At 35.2% G+C, this 15,354-nt stretch overlaps 1 protein-coding gene across 1 annotated transcript in view; it reads right to left on the minus strand.

Annotated features, from left to right (window-relative positions):
- LOC130641574 (sarcoplasmic reticulum histidine-rich calcium-binding protein-like) overlaps positions 1 to 15,236 on the minus strand; it is a 58,852-nt gene extending 43,616 nt beyond the window's left edge. Inside the window, exons 1-2 of the mRNA XM_057448441.1 lie at positions 15,003 to 15,236; positions 14,497 to 14,739 (exon numbers count right to left, since the gene is read on the minus strand). Coding sequence (XP_057304424.1) covers positions 14,497 to 14,739; positions 15,003 to 15,069 — 310 coding nt within the window. The 5' untranslated portion in view covers positions 15,070 to 15,236. The remainder of the gene's footprint in view (positions 1 to 14,496; positions 14,740 to 15,002) is intronic.
- Between the last annotated feature and the right edge of the window lie 118 nt (positions 15,237 to 15,354).

Below are 15,354 nucleotides of genomic sequence, written 5' to 3' on the forward strand. Positions count from 1 at the left end.
TATGTTTTCGAGGAACGCAAAAGGAGATATAAGTGTTTAAAAATTGTGCTGACATCAGCAAAGGCCCGTGAAAACACAAAAATTTTTTTTTCAGAAATTCATGTGCCTGTTGCCTTCCTTGTATAGATCTTGAAACGCTGATCAAGAAAATGTATAGGATCATGTATTTTTGACCAACGGTTACGGAAATATTGTGGTTTAAAGGTTTTTTTGATGACGTCATAAACCCGTTCATTCCGAAACGGATTTGGAGACCCAGGTTTGGAAAATTACCCAAATTGGTCCCAGGTGGTCACTAGTTACCCACGCGTTGAAAAAACATTGACGTCACCAACTCGTTTCCAAGTTATTTGGCCTCAAAATTTTAGGTGCACTGCAATGGCTTTAATAATCTTAATTAACTTTCCTTTGACGTCAATACTATTTTAACGTTAAAGTTTGGTAAATTACAGAACAATTTTATAGGCGATGTTTTAAAGAATTTGTTAAAGAAAATTGTGAAGAATATAATCCACTTTGCAAAAGTCACAGACAGACAGAACTGGCGTATTATTATATAGACTAGTCGATAAGGCCCGTGGAAAAATCCACTTAGGCAGGATAACAGAGAAAAACAACCGTCATTTAAATTTTGCTGACGTCAGCACAGACCTGTCAGAACGCAAAAAATCTTTTTTCATAAATTTGTATAGCCGTTGCTTTCATCGTATAGATTTTGAAATGCTGAACAAAAAAATGTATAAGATCGTGTACTTTTGACAAACGAATATAGAGATATTAGGGTTTAAAGGTTTTTTTATGACGTCATTTACCCGTCCATTCCGAAACGGATTTGGTGACCCAGGTTTGGAAAACTTACCCAACTTGGTCCCAGGTAGTCCCTAGTTACCCACGCAGGGGATGACGTCAGTTATTTCCACCCGTTTCCAAGTTATTAAGCCTTAAATTTAAAAGTGCAATGCAATGGCTTCACTAATCTTAATATACTTTCCTTTGACGTCAATATTGCTTTAACGTCAAAGTTTGCTAATTTACAGAACAAATTTATAGGCGATGTTTTATAGACTTTATCAAAGAAATTTTATCCACTTTGCAAAAGTCACAGACAGAACTGGCGTATTATTATATAGACTAGTCGATAAGGCCCGTGGAGAAATCCACTTAGGCAGATGGGCAATGGAAAAATAGGTTGTTTTAGATGTTTTGCTGACGTCAGCAGTGAAGATCACAAAAAAGTTAGAGAAATTTATTTTATTTTTTTATTGTAATGTTTAGAGGTTGAGCCACGCTGATCAAAACAATGTGTAGGATGATATGTTTTCGAGGAACGCAAAAGGAGATATAAGTGTTTAAAAATTGTGCTGACATCAGCAAAGGCCCGTGAAAACACAAAAATTTTTTTTTCAGAAATTCATGTACCTGTTGCCTTCCTTGTATAGATCTTGAAACGCTGATCAAGAAAATGTATAGGATCATGTATTTTTGACCAACGGTTACGGAAATATTGTGGTTTAAAGGTTTTTTTGATGACGTCATAAACCCGTTCATTCCGAAACGGATTTGGAGACCCAGGTTTGGAAAATTACCCAAATTGGTCCCAGGTGGTCACTAGTTACCCACGCGTTGAAAAAACATTGACGTCACCAACTCGTTTCCAAGTTATTTGGCCTCAAAATTTTAGGTGCACTGCAATGGCTTTAATAATCTTAATTAACTTTCCTTTGACGTCAATACTATTTTAACGTTAAAGTTTGGTAAATTACAGAACAATTTTATAGGCGATGTTTTAAAGAATTTGTTAAAGAAAATTGTGAAGAATATAATCCACTTTGCAAAAGTCACAGACAGACAGAACTGGCGTATTATTATATAGACTAGTCGATAAGGCCCGTGGAAAAATCCACTTAGGCAGGATAACAGAGAAAAACAACCGTCATTTAAATTTTGCTGACGTCAGCACAGACCTGTCAGAACGCAAAAAATCTTTTTTCATAAATTTGTATAGCCGTTGCTTTCATCGTATAGATTTTGAAATGCTGAACAAAAAAATGTATAAGATCGTGTACTTTTGACAAACGAATATAGAGATATTAGGGTTTAAAGGTTTTTTTATGACGTCATTTACCCGTCCATTCCGAAACGGATTTGGTGACCCAGGTTTGGAAAACTTACCCAACTTGGTCCCAGGTAGTCCCTAGTTACCCACGCAGGAGATGACGTCAGTTATTTCCACCCGTTTCCAAGTTATTAAGCCTTAATTTTAAAAGTGCAATGCATTGGCTTCACTAATCTTAATATACTTTCCTTTGACGTCAATATTGCTTTAACGTCAAAGTTTGCTAATTTACAGAACAAATTTATAGGCGATGTTTTATAGACTTTATCAAAGAAATTTTATCCACTTTGCAAAAGTCACAGACAGAAGCTCTGTATTATTATAAGAGACTAGTCGATAAAGCCCGTGGAGAAATCCACTTAGGCAGAAGGACAATGGAAAAATAGGTTGTTTTAGATTTTTTGCTGACGTCAACAGAGCAGGTACAAAAAAAATTGGCGAAGTTTAGTTTATTCGTTGCCTATAACGTGTAAAGGTTAAAACGCTGATCACAATAATGTATAGGATCATATGTATTCGACAAAAGCCCAAGGAGATATAAGGTGTTAAAAATTTTGTTGACGTCAGCAATGGCCTGTCAAACCCAAAAATTTATTTTCAAGAAATTTGTGAAACTATTGCCTTCATCGTATAGATCTTGAAACGCTGATCAAGAAAATGTATAGGATCGTGTACTTGAGACAAACGGATGCAGAGATATTAGGGTTTAAAAGTTTTTTTATGACGTCATTTACCCGTCCATTCCGAAACGGATTTGGTGACCCAGGTTTGGAAAACTTACCCAACTTGGTCCCAGGTGGTCCCTAGTTACCCACGCAGGAGATGACGTCAGTTATTTCCACCCGTTTCCAAGTTATTAAGCCTTAAATATAAAAGTGCAATGCAATGGCTTCACTAATCTTAATATACTTTCGTTTGACGTCAATATTGCTTTAACGTCAAAGTTTGCTAATTTACAGAACAAATTTATAGGCGATGTTTTATAGTCTTTATCAAAGAAATTTTATCCACTTTGCAAAAGTCACATACAGACAGAACTGGCGTATTATTATATAGACTAGTCGATAAGGCCCGTGGAGAAATCCACTTTAGCACTCTTTATTTTTGCTTCATTTAAAGCAGGTTTAAAGCAAGTAAACATAATTTGAAAGACATTTTAATAAAGCAAAAATGCGTTCACATTATTAAGCATGCTTTAAATCATGCTTTAAATTTATAGCATGCTTTTAAAATTCTAGTGTGAACACCCCCTTTGACGTTAATATTATTTTAACGTTAAAAGTTTTGTAAATTACAGAACAATTTTATGGACGATGTTTTACAGACTTAATCAAGGAAAATAGTGAAGAATATAATCCACTTTGCAAAAGTAACAGACAGACACACGGAACTGGCGTATTATTATATAGATTACTAGTCGATAAAGCCCGTGGAAAATCCACTAAAGCAGGATAAAAATTTTGATGTTAATGAGATATAAGAACTTAAAGATTTTGCTGACTTCAGCAATGGCCCCGTCAAAACCGATAAATTTTTTTTAGAAATTTGTATACCTGTTGCCTCTATCGTATATATCTTGAAACGCTGATAAAGAAAATGTATAGGATTATGTACTTTTGACAAACGGTTGCAGAGATATTAGGGTTTAAAGGTTTTTTGATGACGTCATCAACCCACCCATTCCGAAACGGATTTGGGGAGCCAGGTTTGGAAAACTTACCCAATTTGGTCCTAGGTGGTTCCTAGTTACCCACGCAGGAGATGACGTCAGTTATTTCCACCCGTTTCCAAGTTATTAAGCCTTAAATTTAAAAGTGCAATGCAATGGCTTCACTAATCTTAATATACTTTCCTTTGACGTCAATATTGCTTTAACGTCAAAGTTTGCTAATTTACAGAACAAATTTATAGGCAATGTTTTATAGACTTTATCAAAGAAATTTTATCCACTTTGCAAAAGTCACAGACAGAACTGGCGTATTATTATATAGACTAGTCGATAAGGCCCGTGGAGAAATCCACTTTAGCACTCTTTATTTTTGCTTCATTTAAAGCAGGTTTAAAGCAAGTAAACATAATTTGAAAGACATTTTAATAAAGCAAAAATGCGTTCACATTATTAAGCATGCTTTAAATCATGCTTTAAATTTATAGCATGCTTTTAAAATTCTAGTGTGAACACCCCCTTTGACGTTAATATTATTTTAACGTTAAAAGTTTTGTAAATTACAGAACAATTTTATGGACGATGTTTTACAGACTTAATCAAGGAAAATAGTGAAGAATATAATCCACTTTGCAAAAGTGACAGACAGACACACGGAACTGGCGTATTATTATATAGATTACTAGTCGATAAAGCCCGTGGAAAATCCACTAAAGCAGGATAAAAATTTTGATATTAATGAGATATAAGAACTTAAAGATTTTGCTGACTTCAGCAATGGCCCCGTCAAAACCGATAAATTTTTTTTAGAAATTTGTATACCTGTTGCCTCTATCGTATATATCTTGAAACGCTGATAAAGAAAATGTATAGGATTATGTACTTTTGACAAACGGTTGCAGAGATATTAGGGTTTAAAGGTTTTTTGATGACGTCATCAACCCACCCATTCCGAAACGGATTTGGGGAGCCAGGTTTGGGAAACTTACCCAATTTGGTCCTAGGTGGTTCCTAGTTACCCACGCAGGAGATGACGTCAGTTATTTCCACCCGTTTCCAAGTTATTAAGCCTTAAATTTAAAAGTGCAATGCAATGGCTTCACTAATCTTAATATACTTTCCTTTGACGTCAATATTGCTTTAACGTCAAAGTTTGCTAATTTACAGAACAAATTTATAGGCGATGTTTTATAGACTTTATCAAAGAAATTTTATCCACTTTGCAAAAGTCACAGACAGAACTGGCGTATTATTATATAGACTAGTCGATAAGGCCCGTGGAGAAATCCACTTAGGCAGATGGGCAATGGAAAAATAGGTTGTTTTAGATGTTTTGCTGACGTCAGCAGTGAAGATCACAAAAAAGTTAGAGAAATTTATTTTATTTTTTTATTGTAATGTTTAGAGGTTGAGCCACGCTGATCAAAACAATGTGTAGGATGATATGTTTTCGAGGAACGCAAAAGGAGATATAAGTGTTTAAAAATTGTGCTGACATCAGCAAAGGCCCGTGAAAACACAAAAAATTTTTTTTCAGAAATTCATGTGCCTGTTGCCTTCCTTGTATAGATCTTGAAACGCTGATCAAGAAAATGTATAGGATCATGTATTTTTGACCAACGGTTACGGAAATATTGTGGTTTAAAGGTTTTTTTGATGACGTCATAAACCCGTTCATTCCGAAACGGATTTGGAGACCCAGGTTTGGAAAATTACCCAAATTAGTCCCAGGTGGTCACTAGTTACCCACGCGTTGAAAAAACATTGACGTCACCAACTCGTTTCCAAGTTATTTGGCCTCAAAATTTTAGGTGCACTGCAATGGCTTTAATAATCTTAATTAACTTTCCTTTGACGTCAATACTATTTTAACGTTAAAGTTTGGTAAATTACAGAACAATTTTATAGGCGATGTTTTAAAGAATTTGTTAAAGAAAATTGTGAAGAATATAATCCACTTTGCAAAAGTCACAGACAGACAGAACTGGCGTATTATTATATAGACTAGTCGATAAGGCCCGTGGAAAAATCCACTTAGGCAGGATAACAGAGAAAAACAACCGTCATTTAAATTTTGCTGACGTCAGCACAGACCTGTCAGAACGCAAAAAATCTTTTTTCATAAATTTGTATAGCCGTTGCTTTCATCGTATAGATTTTGAAATGCTGAACAAAAAAATGTATAAGATCGTGTACTTTTGACAAACGAATATAGAGATATTAGGGTTTAAAGGTTTTTTTATGACGTCATTTACCCGTCCATTCCGAAACGGATTTGGTGACCCAGGTTTGGAAAACTTACCCAACTTGGTCCCAGGTAGTCCCTAGTTACCCACGCAGGGGATGACGTCAGTTATTTCCACCCGTTTCCAAGTTATTAAGCCTTAAATTTAAAAGTGCAATGCAATGGCTTCACTAATCTTAATATACTTTCCTTTGACGTCAATATTGCTTTAACGTCAAAGTTTGCTAATTTACAGAACAAATTTATAGGCGATGTTTTATAGACTTTATCAAAGAAATTTTATCCACTTTGCAAAAGTCACAGACAGAACTGGCGTATTATTATATAGACTAGTCGATAAGGCCCGTGGAGAAATCCACTTAGGCAGATGGGCAATGGAAAAATAGGTTGTTTTAGATGTTTTGCTGACGTCAGCAGTGAAGATCACAAAAAAGTTAGAGAAATTTATTTTATTTTTTTATTGTAATGTTTAGAGGTTGAGCCACGCTGATCAAAACAATGTGTAGGATGATATGTTTTCGAGGAACGCAAAAGGAGATATAAGTGTTTAAAAATTGTGCTGACATCAGCAAAGGCCCGTGAAAACACAAAAATTTTTTTTTCAGAAATTCATGTACCTGTTGCCTTCCTTGTATAGATCTTGAAACGCTGATCAAGAAAATGTATAGGATCATGTATTTTTGACCAACGGTTACGGAAATATTGTGGTTTAAAGGTTTTTTTGATGACGTCATAAACCCGTTCATTCCGAAACGGATTTGGAGACCCAGGTTTGGAAAATTACCCAAATTGGTCCCAGGTGGTCACTAGTTACCCACGCGTTGAAAAAACATTGACGTCACCAACTCGTTTCCAAGTTATTTGGCCTCAAAATTTTAGGTGCACTGCAATGGCTTTAATAATCTTAATTAACTTTCCTTTGACGTCAATACTATTTTAACGTTAAAGTTTGGTAAATTACAGAACAATTTTATAGGCGATGTTTTAAAGAATTTGTTAAAGAAAATTGTGAAGAATATAATCCACTTTGCAAAAGTCACAGACAGACAGAACTGGCGTATTATTATATAGACTAGTCGATAAGGCCCGTGGAAAAATCCACTTAGGCAGGATAACAGAGAAAAACAACCGTCATTTAAATTTTGCTGACGTCAGCACAGACCTGTCAGAACGCAAAAAATCTTTTTTCATAAATTTGTATAGCCGTTGCTTTCATCGTATAGATTTTGAAATGCTGAACAAAAAAATGTATAAGATCGTGTACTTTTGACAAACGAATATAGAGATATTAGGGTTTAAAGGTTTTTTTATGACGTCATTTACCCGTCCATTCCGAAACGGATTTGGTGACCCAGGTTTGGAAAACTTACCCAACTTGGTCCCAGGTAGTCCCTAGTTACCCACGCAGGAGATGACGTCAGTTATTTCCACCCGTTTCCAAGTTATTAAGCCTTAATTTTAAAAGTGCAATGCATTGGCTTCACTAATCTTAATATACTTTCCTTTGACGTCAATATTGCTTTAACGTCAAAGTTTGCTAATTTACAGAACAAATTTATAGGCGATGTTTTATAGACTTTATCAAAGAAATTTTATCCACTTTGCAAAAGTCACAGACAGAAGCTCTGTATTATTATAAGAGACTAGTCGATAAAGCCCGTGGAGAAATCCACTTAGGCAGAAGGACAATGGAAAAATAGGTTGTTTTAGATTTTTTGCTGACGTCAACAGTGCAGGTACAAAAAAAATTGGCGAAGTTTAGTTTATTCGTTGCCTATAACGTGTAAAGGTTAAAACGCTGATCACAATAATGTATAGGATCATATGTATTCGACAAAAGCCCAAGGAGATATAAGGTGTTAAAAATTTTGTTGACGTCAGCAATGGCCTGTCAAACCCAAAAATTTATTTTCAAGAAATTTGTGAAACTATTGCCTTCATCGTATAGATCTTGAAACGCTGATCAAGAAAATGTATAGGATCGTGTACTTGAGACAAACGGATGCAGAGATATTAGGGTTTAAAAGTTTTTTTATGACGTCATTTACCCGTCCATTCCGAAACGGATTTGGTGACCCAGGTTTGGAAAACTTACCCAACTTGGTCCCAGGTGGTCCCTAGTTACCCACGCAGGAGATGACGTCAGTTATTTCCACCCGTTTCCAAGTTATTAAGCCTTAAATATAAAAGTGCAATGCAATGGCTTCACTAATCTTAATATACTTTCGTTTGACGTCAATATTGCTTTAACGTCAAAGTTTGCTAATTTACAGAACAAATTTATAGGCGATGTTTTATAGTCTTTATCAAAGAAATTTTATCCACTTTGCAAAAGTCACATACAGACAGAACTGGCGTATTATTATATAGACTAGTCGATAAGGCCCGTGGAGAAATCCACTTAGGCAGATGGGCAATAGAAAAATAGGTTGTTTTAGATGTTTTGCTGACGTCAGCAGTGAAGATCCCAAAAAAGTTAAAGAAATTTATTTTATTATTTTATTGTAATGTGTAGAGGCTGAATCACGCTGATCAAAATAATGTGTAGGATAATATGTTTTCGAGGAACGCAAAAAGAGATATAAGTGTTTAAAAATTGTGCTGACATCAGCAAAGGCCCGTGAAAACACAAAAAATTTTTTTTCAGAAATTCATGTACCTGTTGCCTTTCTTGTATAGATCTTGAAACGCTGATCAAGAAAATGTATAGGATCATGTATTTTTGACCAACGGTTACGGAAATATTGTGGTTTAAAGGTTTTTTTGATGACGTCATAAACCCGTTCATTCCGAAACGGATTTGGAGACCCAGGTTTGGAAAATTACCCAAATTGGTCCCAGGTGGTCACTAGTTACCCACGCGTTGAAAAAACATTGACGTCACCAACTCGTTTCCAAGTTATTTGGCCTCAAAATTTTAGGTGCACTGCAATGGCTTTAATAATCTTAATTAACTTTCCTTTGACGTCAATACTATTTTAACGTTAAAGTTTGGTAAATTACAGAACAATTTTATAGGCGATGTTTTAAAGAATTTGTTAAAGAAAATTGTGAAGAATATAATCCACTTTGCAAAAGTCACAGACAGACAGAACTGGCGTATTATTATATAGACTAGTCGATAAGGCCCGTGGAAAAATCCACTTAGGCAGGATAACAGAGAAAAACAACCGTCATTTAAATTTTGCTGACGTCAGCACAGACCTGTCAGAACGCAAAAAATCTTTTTTCATAAATTTGTATAGCCGTTGCTTTCATCGTATAGATTTTGAAATGCTGAACAAAAAAATGTATAAGATCGTGTACTTTTGACAAACGAATATAGAGATATTAGGGTTTAAAGGTTTTTTTATGACGTCATTTACCCGTCCATTCCGAAACGGATTTGGTGACCCAGGTTTGGAAAACTTACCCAACTTGGTCCCAGGTAGTCCCTAGTTACCCACGCAGGAGATGACGTCAGTTATTTCCACCCGTTTCCAAGTTATTAAGCCTTAATTTTAAAAGTGCAATGCATTGGCTTCACTAATCTTAATATACTTTCCTTTGACGTCAATATTGCTTTAACGTCAAAGTTTGCTAATTTACAGAACAAATTTATAGGCGATGTTTTATAGACTTTATCAAAGAAATTTTATCCACTTTGCAAAAGTCACAGACAGAAGCTCTGTATTATTATAAGAGACTAGTCGATAAAGCCCGTGGAGAAATCCACTTAGGCAGAAGGACAATGGAAAAATAGGTTGTTTTAGATTTTTTGCTGACGTCAACAGTGCAGGTACAAAAAAAATTGGCGAAGTTTAGTTTATTCGTTGCCTATAACGTGTAAAGGTTAAAACGCTGATCACAATAATGTATAGGATCATATGTATTCGACAAAAGCCCAAGGAGATATAAGGTGTTAAAAATTTTGTTGACGTCAGCAATGGCCTGTCAAACCCAAAAATTTATTTTCAAGAAATTTGTGAAACTATTGCCTTCATCGTATAGATCTTGAAACGCTGATCAAGAAAATGTATAGGATCGTGTACTTGAGACAAACGGATGCAGAGATATTAGGGTTTAAAAGTTTTTTTATGACGTCATTTACCCGTCCATTCCGAAACGGATTTGGTGACCCAGGTTTGGAAAACTTACCCAACTTGGTCCCAGGTGGTCCCTAGTTACCCACGCAGGAGATGACGTCAGTTATTTCCACCCGTTTCCAAGTTATTAAGCCTTAAATATAAAAGTGCAATGCAATGGCTTCACTAATCTTAATATACTTTCGTTTGACGTCAATATTGCTTTAACGTCAAAGTTTGCTAATTTACAGAACAAATTTATAGGCGATGTTTTATAGTCTTTATCAAAGAAATTTTATCCACTTTGCAAAAGTCACATACAGACAGAACTGGCGTATTATTATATAGACTAGTCGATAAGGCCCGTGGAGAAATCCACTTAGGCAGATGGGCAATAGAAAAATAGGTTGTTTTAGATGTTTTGCTGACGTCAGCAGTGAAGATCCCAAAAAAGTTAAAGAAATTTATTTTATTATTTTATTGTAATGTGTAGAGGCTGAATCACGCTGATCAAAATAATGTGTAGGATAATATGTTTTCGAGGAACGCAAAAAGAGATATAAGTGTTTAAAAATTGTGCTGACATCAGCAAAGGCCCGTGAAAACACAAAAAATTTTTTTTCAGAAATTCATGTACCTGTTGCCTTTCTTGTATAGATCTTGAAACGCTGATCAAGAAAATGTATAGGATCATGTATTTTTGACCAACGGTTACGGAAATATTGTGGTTTAAAGGTTTTTTTGATGACGTCATAAACCCGTTCATTCCGAAACGGATTTGGAGACCCAGGTTTGGAAAATTACCCAAATTGGTCCCAGGTGGTCACTAGTTACCCACGCGTTGAAAAAACATTGACGTCACCAACTCGTTTCCAAGTTATTTGGCCTCAAAATTTTAGGTGCACTGCAATGGCTTTAATAATCTTAATTAACTTTCCTTTGACGTCAATACTATTTTAACGTTAAAGTTTGGTAAATTACAGAACAATTTTATAGGCGATGTTTTAAAGAATTTGTTAAAGAAAATTGTGAAGAATATAATCCACTTTGCAAAAGTCACAGACAGACAGAACTGGCGTATTATTATATAGACTAGTCGATAAGGCCCGTGGAAAAATCCACTTAGGCAGGATAACAGAGAAAAACAACCGTCATTTAAATTTTGATGACGTCAGCAGAGACATGTCAGAACACAAAATGTTTTTTTTCAGAAATGTGTATGCCTGTTGCCTTCATCGTATAGATCTTGAAACGCTGAGCAAGAAAATGTATAGGATCATGTACTTTTGACAAACGGTTGCAGAGATATTAGGGTTTAAAGGCTTTTTGATGACGTCATCAACCCGTCCATTCCGAAACGGATTCGGGGACCCAGGTTTGGGAAAATTACCCAAATTGGTCCTAGGTGGTCCCTAGTTACCCACGCGGTGAAAAATCATTGACGTCACCACCTTGTTCCCAAGTTATTTGGCCTCAAAGTTTTAGGTGCACTGTAATGGCTTCATTAATTTAACATAGGATATTGACGTTAAAGTAATGTTATTTTCGTCGCGTCGTAACGTCAGAAAAGTTAACATATTAGACATGCATTTTTCGGCAACATCAAAGGAAAATGGCGATATCAACTTTGCCTGTCACAGAGACACGGAACTGGCGTATTATTATATAGATTATTCCAGACCTACCAAGTTTTATTTTTGCTAACCCTATAATAACTGTTTATGAGGGCGATACCGGAGAACATTGACCGACGTCAAAGTATTGTCCGAGCTTAATACGTGACAGCGGTCAATTTTCGAAGGTATTGCCCGCAATAAACAGTTATTATATGGATTATTATCCGGGTACTGCATTTTACAACAAAAAATATAACATTTAAGCAGGATGTAGAAACCATGTCTTTATAGAAACTATTCCCATATGGAACGTACATTCGAACTAAAAATATATATTTTTAAAATCGAATATCGTGTAAACATTACCTGTAATTATTGTAGCTACATCATATATTTCTTTAAAAGATAAAAGTAAGTTTCACTTCTGTTTCGCGTTTTGCTTACTTTTCTCCGTGTTTATTTACATTTAATACTACCATATTTAAACTTTTGCTATGGTAGCGGGCAATACTGTGGAATATTGCCCGCTATGACGTAAGTTCTAACCAATCACATTGCACGGTTTTCGAGAATATTGATGCCGCCCTTTTACCCGGGTAATAAAAACCTATATAGAGATTTTTAAAAAAAAATCTTAAAAAACCTAATTTTGTAAAATGAATTTTGCAAAGACGAATTAAAATCTAAAATAAATGTCAAAGTCAAAGTTAAGTTAAAAATGAAAACGAAATTCAAACTTAAGTTCAAAGTAAAAGTCATTATAAAGTGATGACACAATTCGGCCAGCGACGTGGCCTAACAGTGTCATGGTGCAAGAAAAGTGAAAATACAAGTTTATCGTCTAATAAGTTTGTAATGATAAAATTTGTCGTTACCGTAAATTCAAAAGATATTACAAAAGCCCTGGTATTGAAGTTGAGTCTTGGAGAATATACATGAAGATGCTGAAGGTTTGAAAAAAAAGTAAAAATGTTTAGGTTTAACTATCCAATTTCAACTGTTGTAACTGTGGAGTATATCCACTAGCAAACCTTAGACTGAATGATGCTATTTTGAAAAGATTTGAAGATTTTTTTTAAACTATTATAGAAGCACCAGGAGGGCAATACGATGACTTCTTTGTCGGCCCAACACCCAAGTCTTAAGTGTTAAGTTTCGTCTTCTCTGACGAGTTTGAATTATTAAGATTTTTGATTACATCCGAGATCAATTAAAACAAGCGGTCTTTTTCTTTTCCTACTTCTTCTTCGACCGATTTTTTAGCTTATTGCCTTAACGTCACGACTTTTAAATTCCAACCTCGTCCCGCATCAAAGTCTAATATTTCAGCTCTTTTATAGTTTTGTCTCACATATTTTTCCAGATAATCCTTCAAGCATATATCGTTTTTCCAGGACATCGTCACTTCTTATCGTTTATTATTATACTCGCATATAAAAATATCCATAGTATAGGCAGAATGTACAGTTAGCTAGCTAACTTGACGTTATTTTATTTCATGAAGGAAGAAAAAAGGGGGTCAATATATAGAATATGCTTACTATTTTCAGTAAAAACAACACAATAAAAAATTACTACTGCCCCCCGTACCCAGTGTTTATTTATTCTTATTTATACCACGAGGTCAGCTGGTGTGAAAAACCGAAACCACGAGGACAGCTGGAAATGGTAACATGAAAAAAAATTGTGATTGTGAAAAATTTGACGGTACCGAAAAAAATTGTGACACTCATCGGCCAAGATGTTGGCCGAGAAGTATCATCAGTTGCGTTTCAAGTTTTAAAATTAAAATCATTTCAAATTTTGTTTTTTCTTTGAAATCAAATTTGACGGTACCAAAAAAAATTGTGACACTAATCGGCCACGATGTTGGCCGACAAATGTCATCAGTTGCGTTATAGAATATATTTCACTCTACATTTTTGTTTTGATTTGTCTTGAGTTTTTAAACGAATTTGATTGCTTAAAATAAAAAAAAATGGCAGCAATTGCGATGGTTTTAAGCTTTTCTGATTTAAATATCCTTTGAATCCTTTTAGATCTTCTTCCTTTAATTCTTTGAACAAGGTGTGAAAGGCTCCATTGACCTTCCTACGTTGTAACCATGGCCTTGTCCAAATAGATCGTTTGGATTGTTTTTTCTTTGTTTCTTCTTCATCAAGAAGAAGTGCAATAGAAGCGATTATTATACTTCGATCAACTGCGACGGCCATCATTAATCACTGTCACACATGTTTTGGTTTCATTTTCATAAATTCTGTTTTATTTGCTGGAACTCATGCGACACGGAAGTTTGCGATGCGATTGCAACAAATTATTTTTGTTGCAATCGCATGAAAATTGTTGCCGTGTCCCCGTAGCTTAAGAATATTATATAGTATTTTTTTTGTGTGTGATAAAATAATTACAACATTTGTATCCTTGGTTTTATATTGTATTTTAATACTTTATTATCGGTCCGCAAAAGTTTTTTCCCGTAAAAAAATTCCAAACTGTTCGTCCGCGAAATGCGAAATTTTCGCGGTTCTTCCGAACCGCGAAACTTTCTTCCAGCGAAAGTCTTTTCCCTTAAAGTATTGAAGCTTGGAAGTTTAGACGGGTGAACTTTTAAACAACTTTTAAACAACTTTTTCACAGCCAATCAAAATTCTAAAAACGCTGCCGTTTCTAGTATCAAGGAGACTAAGCGTATTAATCATTATTAAAATGGTTAAATGTGACGTCAACCGCCTTTTACACTTCATGGTCAAACGAGCGCATAAGGGCGAAATATGTACAAAAGAAGTTACCTCGGCTTTCCACTTCTCTATCCATTAGGCCACTAACTTGATCAATCTTCTCTCCTTTAAGCTCAATCAAGCGATTTGCTGACGGACTGTCGATTTCTTTACCACGTGCTTCTATGTCATCCTCCATACGATTTGTGCTATTGTCAAGCAACGCACCCAACCTGTCAATCTCTTCTCCTCGTTTGTCAATCAAGTCGCCTAAACCATCCACATCTTTCATGTAGTCTGGTACAACGGTCTGAGCTGGAATATCAAAGTAGCAACATTCCTAATAAACCTGTTCGAAATTGTAGCGCTAGAAATTAGACTTTATAAACGAATACGAAAATCTTCGTCGTTTTACGATTGTAACTGGACACAGCGTACACAATTTTGTACAACGCAATGACGAAGAAGACAAAAAACGCAAAAGCAGGTGAATATTCCCTATACAAAAAAAAAAAAAAAAAATTCCTGCTAGCAGTAAAATTACCCCGCCCTTTCCACAGCTAAAATAATAAACATACCTTCTTGTGATTTGTCCGACATCGTGGTTTCAAAGAGAAGGAATATGAAAATATATAATGCTTTCATGTTTATGAATATAGTATTAAACCCAAAAAGGGTTATGCTTCTGCTTAGTTGTCCGCCATTTTAATTTTTAAAATCATGCCGAATCTCAGAAGAGGTAAATAAGCTGGTGGTCGCCTCATATTGTGTTTGCTTTCAGGAAGTCAAAGCAACTTAGTGGCCAGTCTTCAAGTAACGTTAGGTTCTTAGGTTGGGCAAGGTATCGTTAAATTCTTTTCTTCTTTCTGATCTGTAAAGGCCGACAGATTTTTCGATAATGCAAACACTTAACAAGGTCTTGAAACGAAT

The sequence above is a fragment of the Hydractinia symbiolongicarpus genome, chromosome 4 (genome assembly GCF_029227915.1).
Source record: "Hydractinia symbiolongicarpus strain clone_291-10 chromosome 4, HSymV2.1, whole genome shotgun sequence".
Taxonomy (NCBI): Eukaryota; Metazoa; Cnidaria; class Hydrozoa; order Anthoathecata; family Hydractiniidae; genus Hydractinia; species Hydractinia symbiolongicarpus.